The sequence below is a fragment of the Stenella coeruleoalba genome, assembly GCF_951394435.1.
Source record: "Stenella coeruleoalba genome assembly, chromosome: 15".
Lineage (NCBI taxonomy): Eukaryota > Metazoa > Chordata > Mammalia > Artiodactyla > Delphinidae > Stenella > Stenella coeruleoalba.
In genome coordinates this window covers 29,787,156-29,803,044 of record NC_137161.1, presented here as the reverse complement: position 1 = coordinate 29,803,044, position 15,889 = coordinate 29,787,156, and the positions used below count along the sequence as shown (strand labels likewise).

Here is a 15,889-nt window from a genome sequence, read left to right as displayed (position 1 = left end):
CAGTGACTGCTTCAGTAAAGGACAAGGGACCAACCAGCGAGACTCTCACTCTTCCTTATCTGTTACACGCTCCTAAGGAAAAGTTACTCTTTTCCAGTGTGATTTAGCTCCTGGAGACATCACATGAAGAGAGCCTGCCTGAAAGTGAGGCCAGTAAAGAGAGGAGAGAGACCAACTGGTCACCTGGATCTACCCACATATGAAGCCAACAATATCCCCTGGACTTTTCTGTCACATAAACCAATAAATCTCTCCCATTTTTTTCTCTTAAGCTTGTCTGAGTTGGGCATCTGTCACTAAAAGAACTTTGATAGAAATTGTATCCAATACAATTTACAAATAGAGTGACAATTAATGAGCCTCTGAATGTGAAACTAGATAAAAAGAGCTAAAGTACAGGGCAGTGAGAACAGCCTGATCCTGAGCTGAAAATTGGCAATCCCAGTTATGCAGTATCAAAGAAACAAGTTAAAACTACTGCCTGCGGTAACAGGGTTTGGATCATGTGCCCAACATGATCGGAACATTGGGAGATTCGGTATTAAAAAGTCAGTAATTTAGACCATGTTATCAATTCCAAGAGGATAAGGCCCAGGTAGGGGTAAAATAGGTGAAGGGGATTAAGAGTTACAAACAGCCAATTATAAAATAAATAAGCCACAGGGATGTAATATACAGCATAAGGAATATGGTCAATAATACTACAGTAATTTTGTATGGGAACAGATAGTTACTAAACTTATCATGGTGATCATTTCATAATGTACGCAAATGTCAGATCACTATGTAGTACACCTGAAACTAACATAATATTGTACATAAATTGTATTTCAATCACAAAACAAAACAGGGAATTCCCTGGTGGTCCAGTGGTTAGGACTCTGTGCTTTCAGGGCACGGGTTCAAACCCTGGTCAGGGAATTAAGATCCTGCAAGCTGTGCAGCACGGCCAAAATAAATAAAATAATAAAATACAAAAACAAAACAAGAGGATAAGGCCCAAACTCCTTGGTATGGAGTTTAATGATCTGGCCCTAGGTCCCTCTGTATGTTAGGAAGGTTTCTGAGCAAGACAGTGATACATGTTCTCAGGGGATTATATGACACAGGGTAGAATGTATTCTGGAGGTGCAAGAAACCAGCCAGGGTGCAACAGAGGCAGGTCAGCAATAAGGTGAAGGGCCAGGTGCACTAGGATGGCAGCAGGAAAAATGGAAAGGAACACATTTCTAAGACTTTAGAGAAGGGAGAACAAACAGAAGGAGCAAAAGATTACTCCTAAGTTTTGACCTTTGGTTATCTAAAGTAGAATTTGCTACTGAAATAAGGAAGTACAAAGGAAAACACTATTTTTTTCAATGAGGATAAGAAGTTTGGTCTTCGATGTGGCTTAGTATGAGGTGGACAGCACAACATCCCAATAAAGATGCCCAGCAAACAGTGGAAGACAAGACAATGAAATTCAGGAGAAATAAAAGGACAGAAGACAAACACGGCAGTCATATAGGTACAGATGACTTTTTTTTAAGTCATAAAGAATATATAGCAGAACTTCATTCCTTCATTCAACGATAGTTATTGAGCACTATGTCTCAGCCACTGCTCTAGGCTCTGGGAATATAACAGTGAGCAAAACAGATAAAAATTCCTGCCTCATGGAGCTTATATTCTACTGGGAAAAACAGACAAGTCTAAATTTGATTCATGAACATAAATTTAGGGCTTCAGGTTAATACTTCTTAGTAATTACTGTAAGCAAAATAAGTATTTATTTTACCTTCTTATATCAAATTTTATTTTCCAGAATTTTCACTTCACTAGTTAGAAAAACATATTTATGTCCTCAGGCCAGTAGCCAGACAGATTCAAGTAAATTAAGATTTTTTTTTTTTTATGCTAGCTTTCCTATTGTAACAAACCTATTTTCCCTCCTTTGTTTCTCAGAGTGTTGGGATTATGTCAGCCCTTCCAAATAATGTCCATAAAGGATGACTCGACTCAGAAAAAATGAGAGGCCAAATGGTATAAAGGAAAGCATATGTTTGGGAATTAGACAAGGCCTGAGTTCAGATCTCAATTTTTCACAAGTTGTGTAACCTTGGGCAAGTTACTCTGTATCTCCAAGCTTCGGTTTACCCAACTGTGAAATGGGAATAACTTCACTCTAAGGATTAAAAAGAATAATTTCTAAAAGGCCCTTGACACAACACCTGGAAAAAATGGAGAAATGCTAGAAAAATGGAAGCAGCTACTGCTGCAACTATTACTACTACTATTACTGCAATGTGCTGTGCACAAAACAGATGCTGAATAAATGCCTTTCTTTTTCTTCTATAGACAGTATTAATATCATGGGCAACTATAAGGCTCTAATTCAGCAGGTTATTGTATTCTAACCTCCCAGAAGTTGTATACAGGAACTTAAAAGAATTAAATGCGTATTAATTTCATAAATGAGCTTAACATCTTTATTTTCTAACTTAATGTGATATATTTATCCTCCAAACAAAAGTTTCGATGGTGATATCACAAGTAGAAAAACATGATTACTGAATCACATAAAAATGAATGGAAGTGGCATTGCTTTAGAAATCATCCACCAAAGATTTCATAGTTATTTTTATTAAACTGACACCATTAACTTTATCCTCTGTAATTAATCATTTCTATAGTATCTTATATTTGGAAAAAAAATTAAGTGATTTTTCTAACTATAACCACACAATAATCCAAATTGTAAACAACACCCTCAGAGTTGTCCTGAAGATTAAATGGCACAATATACATGAAAATGCCTGATCCAGTCCGTGGCATGTAGTATGGACTCAGTATGATAACTTTAGTGAAATCTAACTCTCTTATTATCCTACATTCCTTTCAATTAATAAAAAGGACCTTATAACAGCAATTGTAACACAGGATTTATGGAACTAAAAGGCTTAAAAATCACACCAACCTAATGCTGACCCAAACCAGAAAGGTATTCATTCTAATGTCTCGAAGTTTAATAACAAAGAGGTTTGTAAGTTAAATCAAGACCCATACCAACACATAATAAAAACCAACATTTCACTCTTCCCCTAAAAAATCCTACAACTAAAAATTTAATGAAAGGTTTTTTTTAAAGCCTAGAAATGTAAGTTCCTCTTACTTTCACTTTTTTAAAATATTGCTTCTTTTTTTTTAAGATTTATTATTTATTTATCTTTGGCTGCATCGGGTCTTAGTTGCAGCATGCAGAATCTTGGCTGAGGCATGTGGGATCTTTTGTTGGGCACACGGGCTTCACTCTAGTTGTGGTGTGTGGGTTTTCTCTCTCTAGTTGTGGTGTGCAGGTTCCAGAGCGCGTGGGCTCTGTAGTTTGCGGCATGCGGGCTCTCTAGTTGAGGTTTGCGAGCTCAGTAGTTGTGGTGTGGGCTTAGTTGCCCGTGGCATGGGGGAATCTTAGTTCCCTGACCAGGGATCGAACCTGCGTCCCCTGCATTGGAAGGTGGATTCTTTACCACTGCACCACCAGGGAAGTCCCTTACTTTCCTTTTTTTAAAATGCAAATTCCAGAATCCCACAAAATATAATGAAATTATCAGAATAAAGGTCATAACTCTTCGCCCAGGAAAGAGCACTGACACCAGCTGGAACTGGCTCAAGTGGAGTGTCCACAACAACCAGGAGTGCCCCTTCACTGACGGATGACGCCATTTGAGACAACCAGTGTCAGGACTGGATGTTCCCCCTAACAAGTAGCTTTTCTCCAATCCTCTGGACTGTCCACGTGAACACTTGGACCTGCTTTCTCTATATGTAGATGACTCCAATACTTACACCTGTCCCACAAGGTAGAAACCCTGTAAACACTCCAATCTCAGTATGTGCAAAATTAAACATCTCAAATCTGCTCCTCCTGTGTCCCTGTGTCTGTTAATGGTAACACCGTCCTCTCAATCAACTAAGATAGGATCTAGTTTTCTTTCCTTCACCATCCCCCTCTCTCTTCCCAAGAGCAAGCCAGTTTCAAAGAAAGATCTGTCATTCACCTCTACAATACCACCGAGCACCTAACCCTGCCTCCATTCCCACAGCTTATCTCAAGTTCTCGTTACTGCTGTCCTGACCCATGTCAACAGTTCCAATCTAGTTGCCCACCATCTCTCATGCTTAAAGTGAGTCCACCTTCTCTGAACATTAGACAGACTGATCTAGCTATATATATCCCTCCCCACCCTGTGGGCCCCCACGGTCTACTAAGGCATCCCAGATTTTCAGAACTTGAAGAACTCTCCTCTGACCCAACCATCCATTCACTTGATCGTGGAAGTTCCTCAAATTCAAAATGGTCTGGCCCCATCTTCAAAGGCCATTCCTGCTCTGGCGCCAATCTAAAAGCCTGTAATGTCATGAAAACAAGATGAACTATGCTATTCTACTGCTCACAGGCTAAAGGTCAAAATTCTCAACCCAACCAACAGGGCTCCACAAGGCCTGGCTCCTATCTCACCAGTCTTGCTCCCCTTTGCTCTCTCTGCTCCAGCCACCTGGCTTTCTATCCATCCTGCCATGATCCCTCTCATCTCCAAGCCTCTGTACGTACTGGACCCTCAGCACCCCACCTCCCATGTAGGTGGTGGCATTTCACCCTTCAGATCTCAACTCAAAAGCCACTTATTCAGACACTAACCTTACCTTTCCAAACTAAATCAAGTCCTCCGTTTGCCCCCTCCTATTCACTTCCATAGCTTTAAGAAAAATCATAAGAAACTGATTACTGTTCCCAAGCTAGAATGTAAGCTCCGTAAGAGCAGGACTGTGTCTGTCTCGTTAACCACTGTAATCTCATAACCCAACCCAGAGTAGCCCTCAACAAGTTTGTGTAGATTAATGTAGTTCAGAAACCAGAACCACATTACCCAGAACCCTAAGTAAAGGTACAAGGCTGGCCCTACAGTACACTAGTCTTGAAATCACTTGCTTTCTCCATAACGACAAAGAGCTCAGCTCTTCAACGTCCTCCGTGTTCCCTTGAAGATCTGACATTACGTGAGTCTATAATTCTACGGTTCCAAACTTCTCTCTCGCAATTCTCTTCTATATACCCTGGCACTAGCAATACTTTACTTTCTGGTCTCCACAATTTTGTTTGCATCCTTTGTTCCATCTGAAATTTTTTTCCCAGTGCCACACTTCCAAATCCTACTATCCTCAAGTACTCAAATCCAACGTCACCTCCTCCTCAAAATATCCCTTGTACCCCCTCAGCTAGTCACACCCTCTCTGCCCCTGAATTCCCACAGGTTCTCCCTTACCTCATTCAGGTCTCAGATCAAATGTCACTTCAAATGAGTGCCTTCTCCTAAAGTTACCAACTGGTTATAATTGTCTATCAGGCCATCCTGACTTACCTTCTTGACAGCACTTACCATTACCTAAAATTATTTGTTCTTTTCTTTCACTTATTTATTTACTTCTTGTCTGTCTCCCCACTAGAATGTAAGATCTATGAGAGCAGGGACCCTGCCTGTCTTGTTCTTCATATTTCCCCACTCTTCCCTATCTGACATCAAAAAAATTCAGTAAATATCTGCCAAAAGCATGAATGACTCTGTAGCCCTTATGATTATGGTTATCTATGTACAAATCTTTCTCTAGCTATATTCCAAACTCCTTGTGGACTAGGCCAAAGTCTGGCTAATCTATTTGTTTGTATTACCCAGAAATCCTTGCACAACTAAAGCAAATAATAGTTAACTACTAATTAATTAATGAGTGATCTCTCCAAGAGGTACTGCCCTGAACCAGGCCAACTCAGAACTCCATATTCTCCAGAAACCAGGGCAAACAGGAACCTCCTTCGATGCCCTCTCCATGACAGACCTTGTTCCAATCCGCCTCCTCCAGTGAGCTTCCAAAGGCTAGTTTCTTCACTTTCCTTTAGCCAATAACCGATGGTTCTTCTATCTCTAATATCTCACAATCCTACCCTTTTCCCTTCTATCTCCAGACAACGAAGCTCTCCCAGGGCCCTGTTTCTTCGGAGTACCCCACATCTCCAATCAGTCCAGGAACTCATCAGGCTCTAGAGAACGAAGGGATGTTCCAAAGAAATGTTTAAGGAAGACTGGCTCTCTCACCTTTTCTTTTATACCTCGTTTTTCCAAAAGAGGCCCAGTTTCAGAGACTGGCTTTGAAACTCTTCGGGATCCTAAGCTTTCGTCCCATGTAGTCCGCCGCGCCCAAACTCCTTTGGGGTGCCCCCACCCTTGCCTCGAACCTTTTCAACTTCTCTTACAGGAAGACCCCAGGCCAGAGACGATGACCTCCCAGGAAGCAAATGGTCCTCAAACACCATGGGGCGGCCCTATCCCCCCCACTTTCTGTCGGGCAGCCGCCTCCGGCCTGGGGCCGTCTCGAGCGGCCCTTAAGCCTCGGCCTCTGGCTGAGCCCTACCCTCCGACACCCCCCCCCACACCACTCACCTGAAGCGGCCCCCGCAGTGCTGGCATTGCTCGCCCACCCAGCCGGCGGGGCAGACGCACTGACCAGTGCCAGGATTGCAGCGGCCGCCGTTGACACAGGGCCGGTCGCATTCCTTGGCCTCTGCTGAGGCTGAGCCCGACACCGCCATCGCTGCCGCCGCGGCCTCAGCCGCCCAGGGAAGCAGCAGCAGCGGCGGGAGCAGCAGCAACAGCAGCAGCCGCCGCCGCCGCCGTGGGAGGCGCAGCCGGGTCCCCAGCCCTGGCCTCCCAGCCCTGGTCGCGTCCCAGTCCCGGCACCGCCTGCTGTTCCTGCTCCCGGGCGCTGGCGTCGCCACCGTCCTCCTCCTCAGCCTCGCCTCAGTCGCCGCCGCCGCCGCCACCATCTTCCCGGGGCTGAGACGGTGCCCCACGAACACATATACATACACACACACACACACACACACACACACAAACACACTCACACACACACACAAACACGCGCGCGCGCGCGCACACCACAGGGCACAACCGGCTCGCCTTCCCCTGGCCGTGCGGGGCGGGGCTGTGCGGACGGTGGCTCGGGCGGTCAATCCTGAGGGCGGGGCGGGAGCTGCGCGGGACGAGGGGTCGGCGCATGCGTGCGTGGGCGGGGCACGCGGCCCTGGAGGCAGACCTCTAACGCGGATCCTGGGATAAGGCGAGGCCTTTCCGACCTCTAACGAAGCGCACTAGTGCTCTAGTTTTATCCCTTAGCCCGGCGAGGCAGACCCTGAGTAGCGGTCCTGAAGCACCCTTTTCCCGTTCGCTGCCTCGGATCCGGTCCCTCTGCTAACCAAGCCAGCAGAGTTGAGCGCTGCGGTCCCGAAGACCCCGGCGCCGGTCATCGCTCTACCCCAACTCTCGCTGCGGGGCAGAAAGGGCCTAGGAGTCACCGTCGTGGTGTGACGCTAAGTGCGGTACTGTAGCAGTGCTGCCTTTGAGCTTCTGCTTTGTCCTCTGTAGTATAGGGTTAAGGAAGTAACACCTGTGTTAAGAACCTAGCGCATTGGCTATGCTCAATAAATGCCTAGAACTGAAGACACAGTGCGCCTCCCTTGATACAGGCTGATTAAGTAGCAGACCAGACCACACACCTTTAATCCTGTACAGGAAGTTTGAGGTTACCTTGCTCCCCGCTATTTGCCCTCCAATCATCTCTGAAGAAAGGGCAGCATAAAATTAGGAACTGGAGCATCCCCCCTCTCCCTGCCTCATACACAGTTCTGCTCCTGGAGCCCTTCTTGTCAGGTAGTTTGTTACTTTGGTGCCCCCCAGTGAAACATGCCTCCTGGCAGTACAACCTTGTGTGGTCCCTGACCCTGGAATCTGGACAGACCTGTGACTCGATTTAACTGAAGAAGAATGTGGGGCAAGTGATGATGTGCCAGTTCCAGTTCTGAGCCTTTAAGAACAACCTAGCAATCTTGATCTTGAGCTCTTGATAGTCCTGAGCTGCAGCTGCTCTTCCACCTTGCTGCAGAGAGACCACATGGAGGAAAAGTAGGAACCCAGTTATCACCAAGAACTGAGATCCCAGACACAAGAACCTGGTGGACCCATCCCAGCTGAGGGACAAGAAGTCACTGAGGGAAGAAGCCATTGTTCCAGCCATCTCAGCCGTTCCATATTATGTAGAACAGAGAGAAGTCTTTCCTACTATGCCTTATCCAAAATCCTGAGAAATTATAAACTAGCTGCTGTTTTAAGCCTCCAAGTTTTAGAGAGGTTTGTTACTCACCAATAGATAACCAGAACATTGACATAAGCCTTGTGGTGGGATGAATATTCCCATGGCAGCTATCTCATAGTTTGGGCACCTTGCAGTCCGTGGGAAACAAAGAAAGGCCCTCATGTACCTGTGAAGCTTCTCTTCACAGAGCACAGAATTCTAAAATTCTACGATGTACCTCATACCCAGGTCCTGACCTTCTTCATTCTGCATCCCCGTAAGCCTGCTGGAGCTGAACTGCACAACAGCCAGCTCTCCACCCACACATCCCTCCTATTCCTACGTGAAACCCGTTGTTCAGCCTAGGCCCTAGCACTGGCATTCTGGTTTGCAGGTTATGTTTTGCTACAGTTTCCTACATGGCGATGTGCAGGATGAGACAGGAAAATGGAAGACATGGCCCTACCATGGGACAGGCTGACATGGAGCCATGCCCTGGCCTCAGGAGGCACTACTCCTCCAGGCCAGAAGTGGAACCAGCCTATTCCACCACTCCCCAGAGCAAAACTGAGCTCAGGCTGTGAAGTTTCACGTGACTTTACCAACACCTGAGGTTAACAGGAAATGGCTCGCATCTACACAGCAGCAGTATGGCTGCTCTCCAAAGCTCTCAAAACTTGCTGCAGCAAACATTCTTTTTCTTACTTCTTTAACCTACTCCCTTCTCTGATTCTTTTTCCTTAGCCTTCAAACATGCTCAAATTATCTTGTCCTTAAAAAACAAAATCTTTTCTTGTGACGGGAAGTATTGATATTTTCTTTCTCCTTTACTGTTGTTGTCAGAGTCCACTACACTTTCTGTTTCTGTATGGTGCATTAAAGATGGCTACAAATTCTTTTACACTATTTATGTGGGGAGGTGGGGACTAATCCCCCCACTCCTTGAATCTGTGGTGGCTTTAATGATTTGTTTAACCAGTAGACTATGATGGAAGTGATGTGTTGAGACTTTTGAGTCTAGGTCATAGGAAGTTTTGCAGCTTCCTCCTGAGTGTCTTGGAACACTTGCACTGGGGAAATCCAGCTGCCTTAAAAGAAGTCTAGCTACTCTAAGACTGCCATGCTGTGAGGAAGCCAGCCCACAGCCATTCAAGTCTTCCAAGTTGAGGCCCCAGACATTCATGAAGCAGAGGGGTATCACCTCTGCTGAACCCACCCCAAATTACAGGTATACGAGCAAAATAAATAAGTGTACTTTTTAAGGCACTAAATTTGTTACACAGCAATAGATTACCAGAATACTGTGTAACTTGCTTCCACCAAAAACAAGTCTTGTGAGGTAAACTTGATTAAGAATTGATCAAGAATGGCTGTATAATTATGTATACAAATATCATGTATAGCTAGTCATCTGTATATAATACTAAGTGGGTTCTGGTATAATATCCAGTCACTCCTTACGAAAGGGATCACTGCAGCTCTGGTAGCACTTCTGTTGGACTCCTTATTCCTTATCACCAAGGTACTGTGGCTGTTCTACCTGAAATCCCATGCCACCTGTTTCTCCACTAGTCCTTATCAAAGCAGCCACCTCCAGGTCCCAGAAACATTAATGCCAACAGCAAAGAATTCTTAGCCTTTGATCTGGAACTGTTCTAAGTCCAGACTCTAAATAACATAGTTCTTACTAACAGCATGGCCAGGGACATTTGCTACTAAGATGGTTTGAAGTTGCCTCTGCCGGTTTTTTGGTTTTTTGTTTTTTTCACTCAAGAAAAGCATTCTCTCCGTGTGGCCCTTCTGCTCTCTCTGATTTCATGTCATCATTTTCTATATCTTTACTTGCATTATAACATTGTCTCCAGGTCATGGACATGGATGAATTTTTATATTTTTTTATGCATGCAGTGTCTTAGGTCTGTTTCCCTAGGAGCAGACCCTGAAACAGGATTTGAGTGCATAATTCATTGGGAGAGTACTCTTAGGAGAAAGGCAATAAAGGAAGCAGGATAGGGCAGGGAAGGTAGCTGATAAGATGTGGTCTTATTTGGAGCTTCAGCCTGATCTTATGGAGAGCTGTGGAGCATGAATTGTACCATAGAGTTGATCCCACCTTGAGGCAAAAGGGCCAGGATTTAGCAGCCATCACTCACAGTAGTAAGAAGGATCCAGTAAAGGAAATTTGGGAGGGGTACCAGCAGTTTACTACATACAACGAATATTTATTGAGCACTATATAGCAAGGATGAATGCTTCCCTGGTAAGATCTATCTGATCAGCTGTCTGACCTTCCCTAAGCATCAAAAGACCTTTCTCTGAACTGCTTGAAACATCAACATATTTTAGTATGCCAAAGGTCTTCTTATGCTTTTAGTATACATGAAATGAAGTAATTCCCTGATTACATGTGTCAGGATCTCACCTAACAGGTAAGGTACTATATTGCCTGTGAAAAAGGCTGATCCTGAAACTTTGGAACAATCACAACTGGGAGGGTTCTATGTAGGAATGAAGCTTATTGGGTTGCAGCTCCCATGTGAGGGATAGGTTAACTTACAAACATAAGATCCCAATACTCTTTGGCAGGCTCTAAGGGAAAGTATTTAGGGATCCTGGACCTGGGGATGCAGAATTAGCCCCCTGAGCTATGGCAGAGCCCCTATGGCCTCCATAGACAAGCCTCACAAATATAGGAAGTGACCTTTACATCAGCTCAAGGGACAAAACCCAGTCTTGGGAAGACATAACCAATTTAAAGGCAGAGGACTTGAAATTTCTATTGGATGAGCTGGATGCATGCCCCTTTCCCCAAATTTCTATGATAGAAAACTAAAAGCCTTCTCCTGTACATAGATTAGATGTTATGAAAACAATAATAACATTAAAAGACAACTGGCCTTGCTAAATAGTACACCCATGAAGAATGACTTCAAATTAGAGCTTCCCAAACTAAAGCCATTTTTCCCCAATTTTATTGAGATATGATTAACATACAGCATTGTATAAGTTTAAGGTATACAGCATAATGATTTGACTTCCATACATCATGAAATGATTATCACAATAAATTTAGTGAACATCTATCATCTCATACAGATATAAAATTAAAGAAATAGAAAAATATTTTTCCTTATAATAAGAACTCTTAGGATTTACCCTCTTAACAATTTTCATGTAACGTACAAGAGAGTTTATTATATTAATCATGATGTATATTACATCCCAGCACTTATTTATCTTATACCTGGAAGTTTGTACCTTTTGACCACCTTCATCCAATTCCCCCACCCCACAACCTCCACCTCTGATAACCACAAATCTGATCTCTTTTTCTGTAAGTGTGTTTATTTGTTTGTTTGTTTTTCAAGTATAATTGACCCACAACACTGTTAGCTCCTAGCGTACAACATAGTGCTCAGTATTTCTTTTTTTTTTCTCCAGCTTTATTGGGATAGAATTGACATATAACATCATGTAAGTTTAAGGTGTACAACATGTTGATTTGATACACTTATATTGCAAAATTATTACCACCATAGTATTAGCTAACACCTCCATCCCATCACATAATTACCATTTCTTTTTTTGTTGGTGAGAACATCTAAGATTTCCTCTCTTAGCAACTTTCAAGTATATAACTCAGTATCATTAGCTATAACATAGTGATCAGTATTTCTATACCTTCTAAAATGATCACCATGATGTCTAGTTACCATCTGTCACCATAAAGATATTACATTATTATTGACTGTATTCCCCACACTGTACATTTCATACCTGTGACATTTATTTAGTAACTGGAAGTTTGTCCCTCTTAATCTCCCTCATCTATTTCTTTCATCCTCCCACCCCACACCCGAAGCCATCCTTTTTGATTAAAACTTCTCAGAATTATGGGTAACAGCCTGTATTAGTTTTCTGTGAGTGTTGTAACAAATTACCAAAATCTTGGTGGCATAAAACAACAAGAATTTATTCTCTCACAGTTCTGGGTTTCAGCAGGGCTGCATTCCCTCTGGAGACTTCAGGGGAGAATGCTTCCTTGACTGTTCTAGCTTCTGCTGGCTGTTGGCATTCCTTGTCCTCCGTGGCTTGTGACCACATCACTCCAATCTTTGTCATCACATTGCCTTCTCCTCTGTGTTGTCTTCTTCTGTGCGTATCTCTCTTATAAGAACACTTGTCGGGCTTCCCTGGTAGCGCAGTGGTTAAAAATCCACCTGCCAATGCAGGATGCAGGGGACACGGGTCCAAACACTGGTCCGGGAAGATCCCACATGCCGTGGAGCAACTAAGCCCATGAGCCACAACTACTGAGCCTGCGCTCTAGAACCCGTGAGCCACAACTACTGAAGCCCACATGCCACAACTACTGAAGCCCATGCGCCTAGAGCCAATGCTCTGCAACAAGAGAAGCCACCACAATGAGAAGCCTGTGCACCACAACAAAGAGTAGCCCCTGCTCCACTGCAACTAAAGAAAGCCCGCACAGCAAGGAAGACCCAACGCAGCAAAAAGTAAATAAATAAAAAAATAAAGTTCCCTTAAAAAAAAAAGAACACTTGTCATTAGACTTAGGGCCCACCTGGGTAATCTAGGATGACCTCTTCATCTCAAGATCCTTAATTAATTTCATCTACAAAGACCCTTTTCCAATTATGGTAACATTCACGGGTTCTTGGGTAAGGATGTGGACAGATCTTTTGCGGTACCACTGTTCAGCCCACTACACAACCCTATACATGAAGTCAACTCATTCAATTTATTCATTTATGCAACTAATACTCATTGAATGGCTACTATGTACCAGAGATTGACCTAGGCTCTGGGAAGGCAGCAGTGAAAAAGCATATGAAAGAAAATCCCTGCTCTTCCTCACGTCCATTAGAATGGCTACTATCAAACAAATAAACAAACAAACAAAATCCAGAATAACAAATGGCAAGAATGTGGAGAAATTGGAATCACCGTGCACTGTTAGTGGGAGTGTAAAATTGTACAGCCACTGTGGTAAATGGTTTGGCAGTTCCTGGAAACATTAAAAATAGAATTACCGTATGATCCAGCAATATCACTTGTGTATATATATATATATCCAAAATAATTGAAAGCAGGCTCTTGAAGAGATATTTGCATACCCATGTTCATTGCAACATTATTCACATTAGCCAAGAGGTGGAAGCAGCCCAAGCATCTATCAATGGATGAATGGATGAACAAAATGTGGTAAATAGATACAATAGAATAGTATTCAGCCTTAAAAAGGAAAGAAATTTTGACACATGCTATAACATGGATGAACCTTAGAAACATTATGCTAAGTGAACAAAAAGATAAATACTGTATGATTCTACTTACATGAGGTAACTGGGAGGAGGGGAAAGTGGGCAGTGGTTGTTTAATGGATATAGAGTTAGAGTTTTGCAAGATGAAAAAGTTCTGGACATCAGTTGTACAACAATGTGAATATGCTTAACACTACTGAACTGTGCACTTACAGATGGTTAAGATGGTAAATTTTATTATATGTGGTTTTTTTAACCACAACAATTTAAAAATTGTGTTAAAAAATCCCTGCCTTCATAGAACTAATTAGGCATACTCACACACACACACACACACACACACACACACACACACATATATTTTTTTTTTTTGGTGCACCACTCGGCTTGAGGGATCTGAGTTCCCTAACCAGGGATTGAACCCCAGCCCTGACAGTGAAAGTGCCGAGTCCTAACCACTGGAACACCAGGGAATTTCCTCTTCTGACTTCTTACACTATAGATTAGTTTTGCCAGTTTTCTACTTTATGTAAATGGAATGCTACAGTATGGACGCTTTTGTGACTGGCTTTCACTTAGCATTATGTTTGTGAGATTCATCCATATTGTTGTATCTAGTAGGTCATTTATTTTCATTTATCTACTATGAACAGTCTAGGAATCTAGCACAGGTCACTTGGTGAACATACGTACACCTTTCTGTTGGGTATATACCAGAGATATACTGATAAATGTTTAACAACCAGCTTGCTAGGGGGAAAAAAAGCTTTCATGTGTAGCATTTGTTGATTCCTACAGTGTAAATACTCCCGTCATGACCTATTTCAAGCTACCAACATGATGTCACTGAATGTGGGGCTAGGAAGGTGGTGCACAGAATCTGCTCCCACAAGCCAGTGGGAATCAGCTCCAGCACTGTGAATGCCTGGGAGGCCTACCAAGAAACAGACAGATGCCAAAACAGAATTAGTTCAAGAGACTTATTAGGAGAAACATCTGTGAAGGATAAAGAGAAAGGAAGCAGGAAAAGGCAGGAAGAGGAATCAGACTGGAATAAAAAACTGACAGCTGTGAAGGAAAGGGGGAAAGCAGGACTGGTTAAGAAGAGTCTCAAACTGCAGTGCAGTTCCAAGAAAGGCTTGTCCAGGCCAAAGGTGAGTGTTGGAGCCAAAGTTTCCTGTTGGAGTGGCCCTGAATTTCACAGGAAGAGGCCTACATTAGCACAAATGTGGTGGTGGAGCCAGACTGGCAGCCCTTGGGCTGCTAGTCAGTTACACTCCACACAGCAGGAGATCTGACCATTGTATTTTCATGATCTCCACAACTGACAATATTCCTTCGTGCCACCTCCCTGGAGATGAGTGGGATGGCTTCTCAATCAGTGTCTTCTCTACACTTACTTTTCACAAGTTAGATGCACAACCCTGACTTGGCTGACTTGTTTGGAAGCTGGACTGGCCACTTTAGACTGAATAAGCCCCAGGTTTCTTGGGTAATTCACTGAAAGAGAGGGATTCTAGAAGAAGACATTCTAGGATTTCCTCCTAATAAGGGCAGATAAGTGTTCTAGTTATTAATTAAAGTAATAGGAGTTGACCATACTATATTCCTAACGGATGGTTTGTACCTTACTGATTACTTAAGGAAAGAATAGAAAAATGGAGTAGCTAGTCAGAAATAGAAGCTGGAAAAGACCTTATAATCCAAGTTATAGTTAGCTATTGAACTAAAAGCAATGTGGTACTTTTAAAAAATGTCCACAAATTCTTTGATACTCCCTTTATCTTTATAAGTTGAAGTTTAATTCCTCTCCTAGAATGTAGGCCAGGTTTTAGTGACTCACTTCTAACAAATAGAATGTGGTAGAATGCAACCATACAAAGGATAGTCAGTCTCTCTCTCTCTCTCCCCACCATCCCACTTCTTTTCCTCTCTCTTCACTTGCTTTGGAAAAAGCCAGTCATCATATCATGAGGCCACTCAAACAGCCTGTGGAGAGGCCCAGGTGGTGAGGAACTGAGGCCTCCCATCAAGAGCCAGCACAAACTTGCCAGATACCTGTGTGAGCCAACATGGAAGTGGATCTTTTAGTCCCCATCAAGTCTTCAGATGATGGAAGCCCTGGCCAACATCTTAACTGACCTCTTGAAAGACCCTAAACCAGGATTGCCTAGTCAAGCTGCCCTCAAATTTCTGACCCACAGGAACCATGAGGATAGTAAATTGTTCTTGTAAGCCACTGAATTTGGGGGTAATCTATCCCATGGCAATAAATAACTTATACAGGCAACAAGAGTTTGGAAGTCCCCCTGCATACAACCAATGCCATAACAGAAGATATTAGCATTGAGACAACATGGCAAATCCATGGAAGATGTCCATTTCCTCATTTCCTGCTTTGGCTCAGAGAGAAGCCGTCTCCTCTCCGAGCTGACTCCCATCAA

The 15,889-nt window shown here is 43.2% G+C and overlaps 1 protein-coding gene across 5 annotated transcripts in view; it reads right to left on the bottom strand.

Annotated features, from left to right (window-relative positions):
* Positions 1-7,005, bottom strand: part of ATRN (attractin) — a 176,384-nt gene extending 169,379 nt beyond the window's left edge. For all 5 annotated transcript variants that reach the window (XM_079944490.1, XM_079944494.1, XM_079944491.1 and 2 more), the window contains exon 1: positions 6,471-7,005. In XM_079944490.1, coding sequence (XP_079800616.1) covers positions 6,471-6,853 — 383 coding nt within the window. In that variant the 5' untranslated portion in view covers positions 6,854-7,005. The remainder of the gene's footprint in view (positions 1-6,470) is intronic.
* Positions 7,006-15,889: the final 8,884 nt, after the last annotated feature.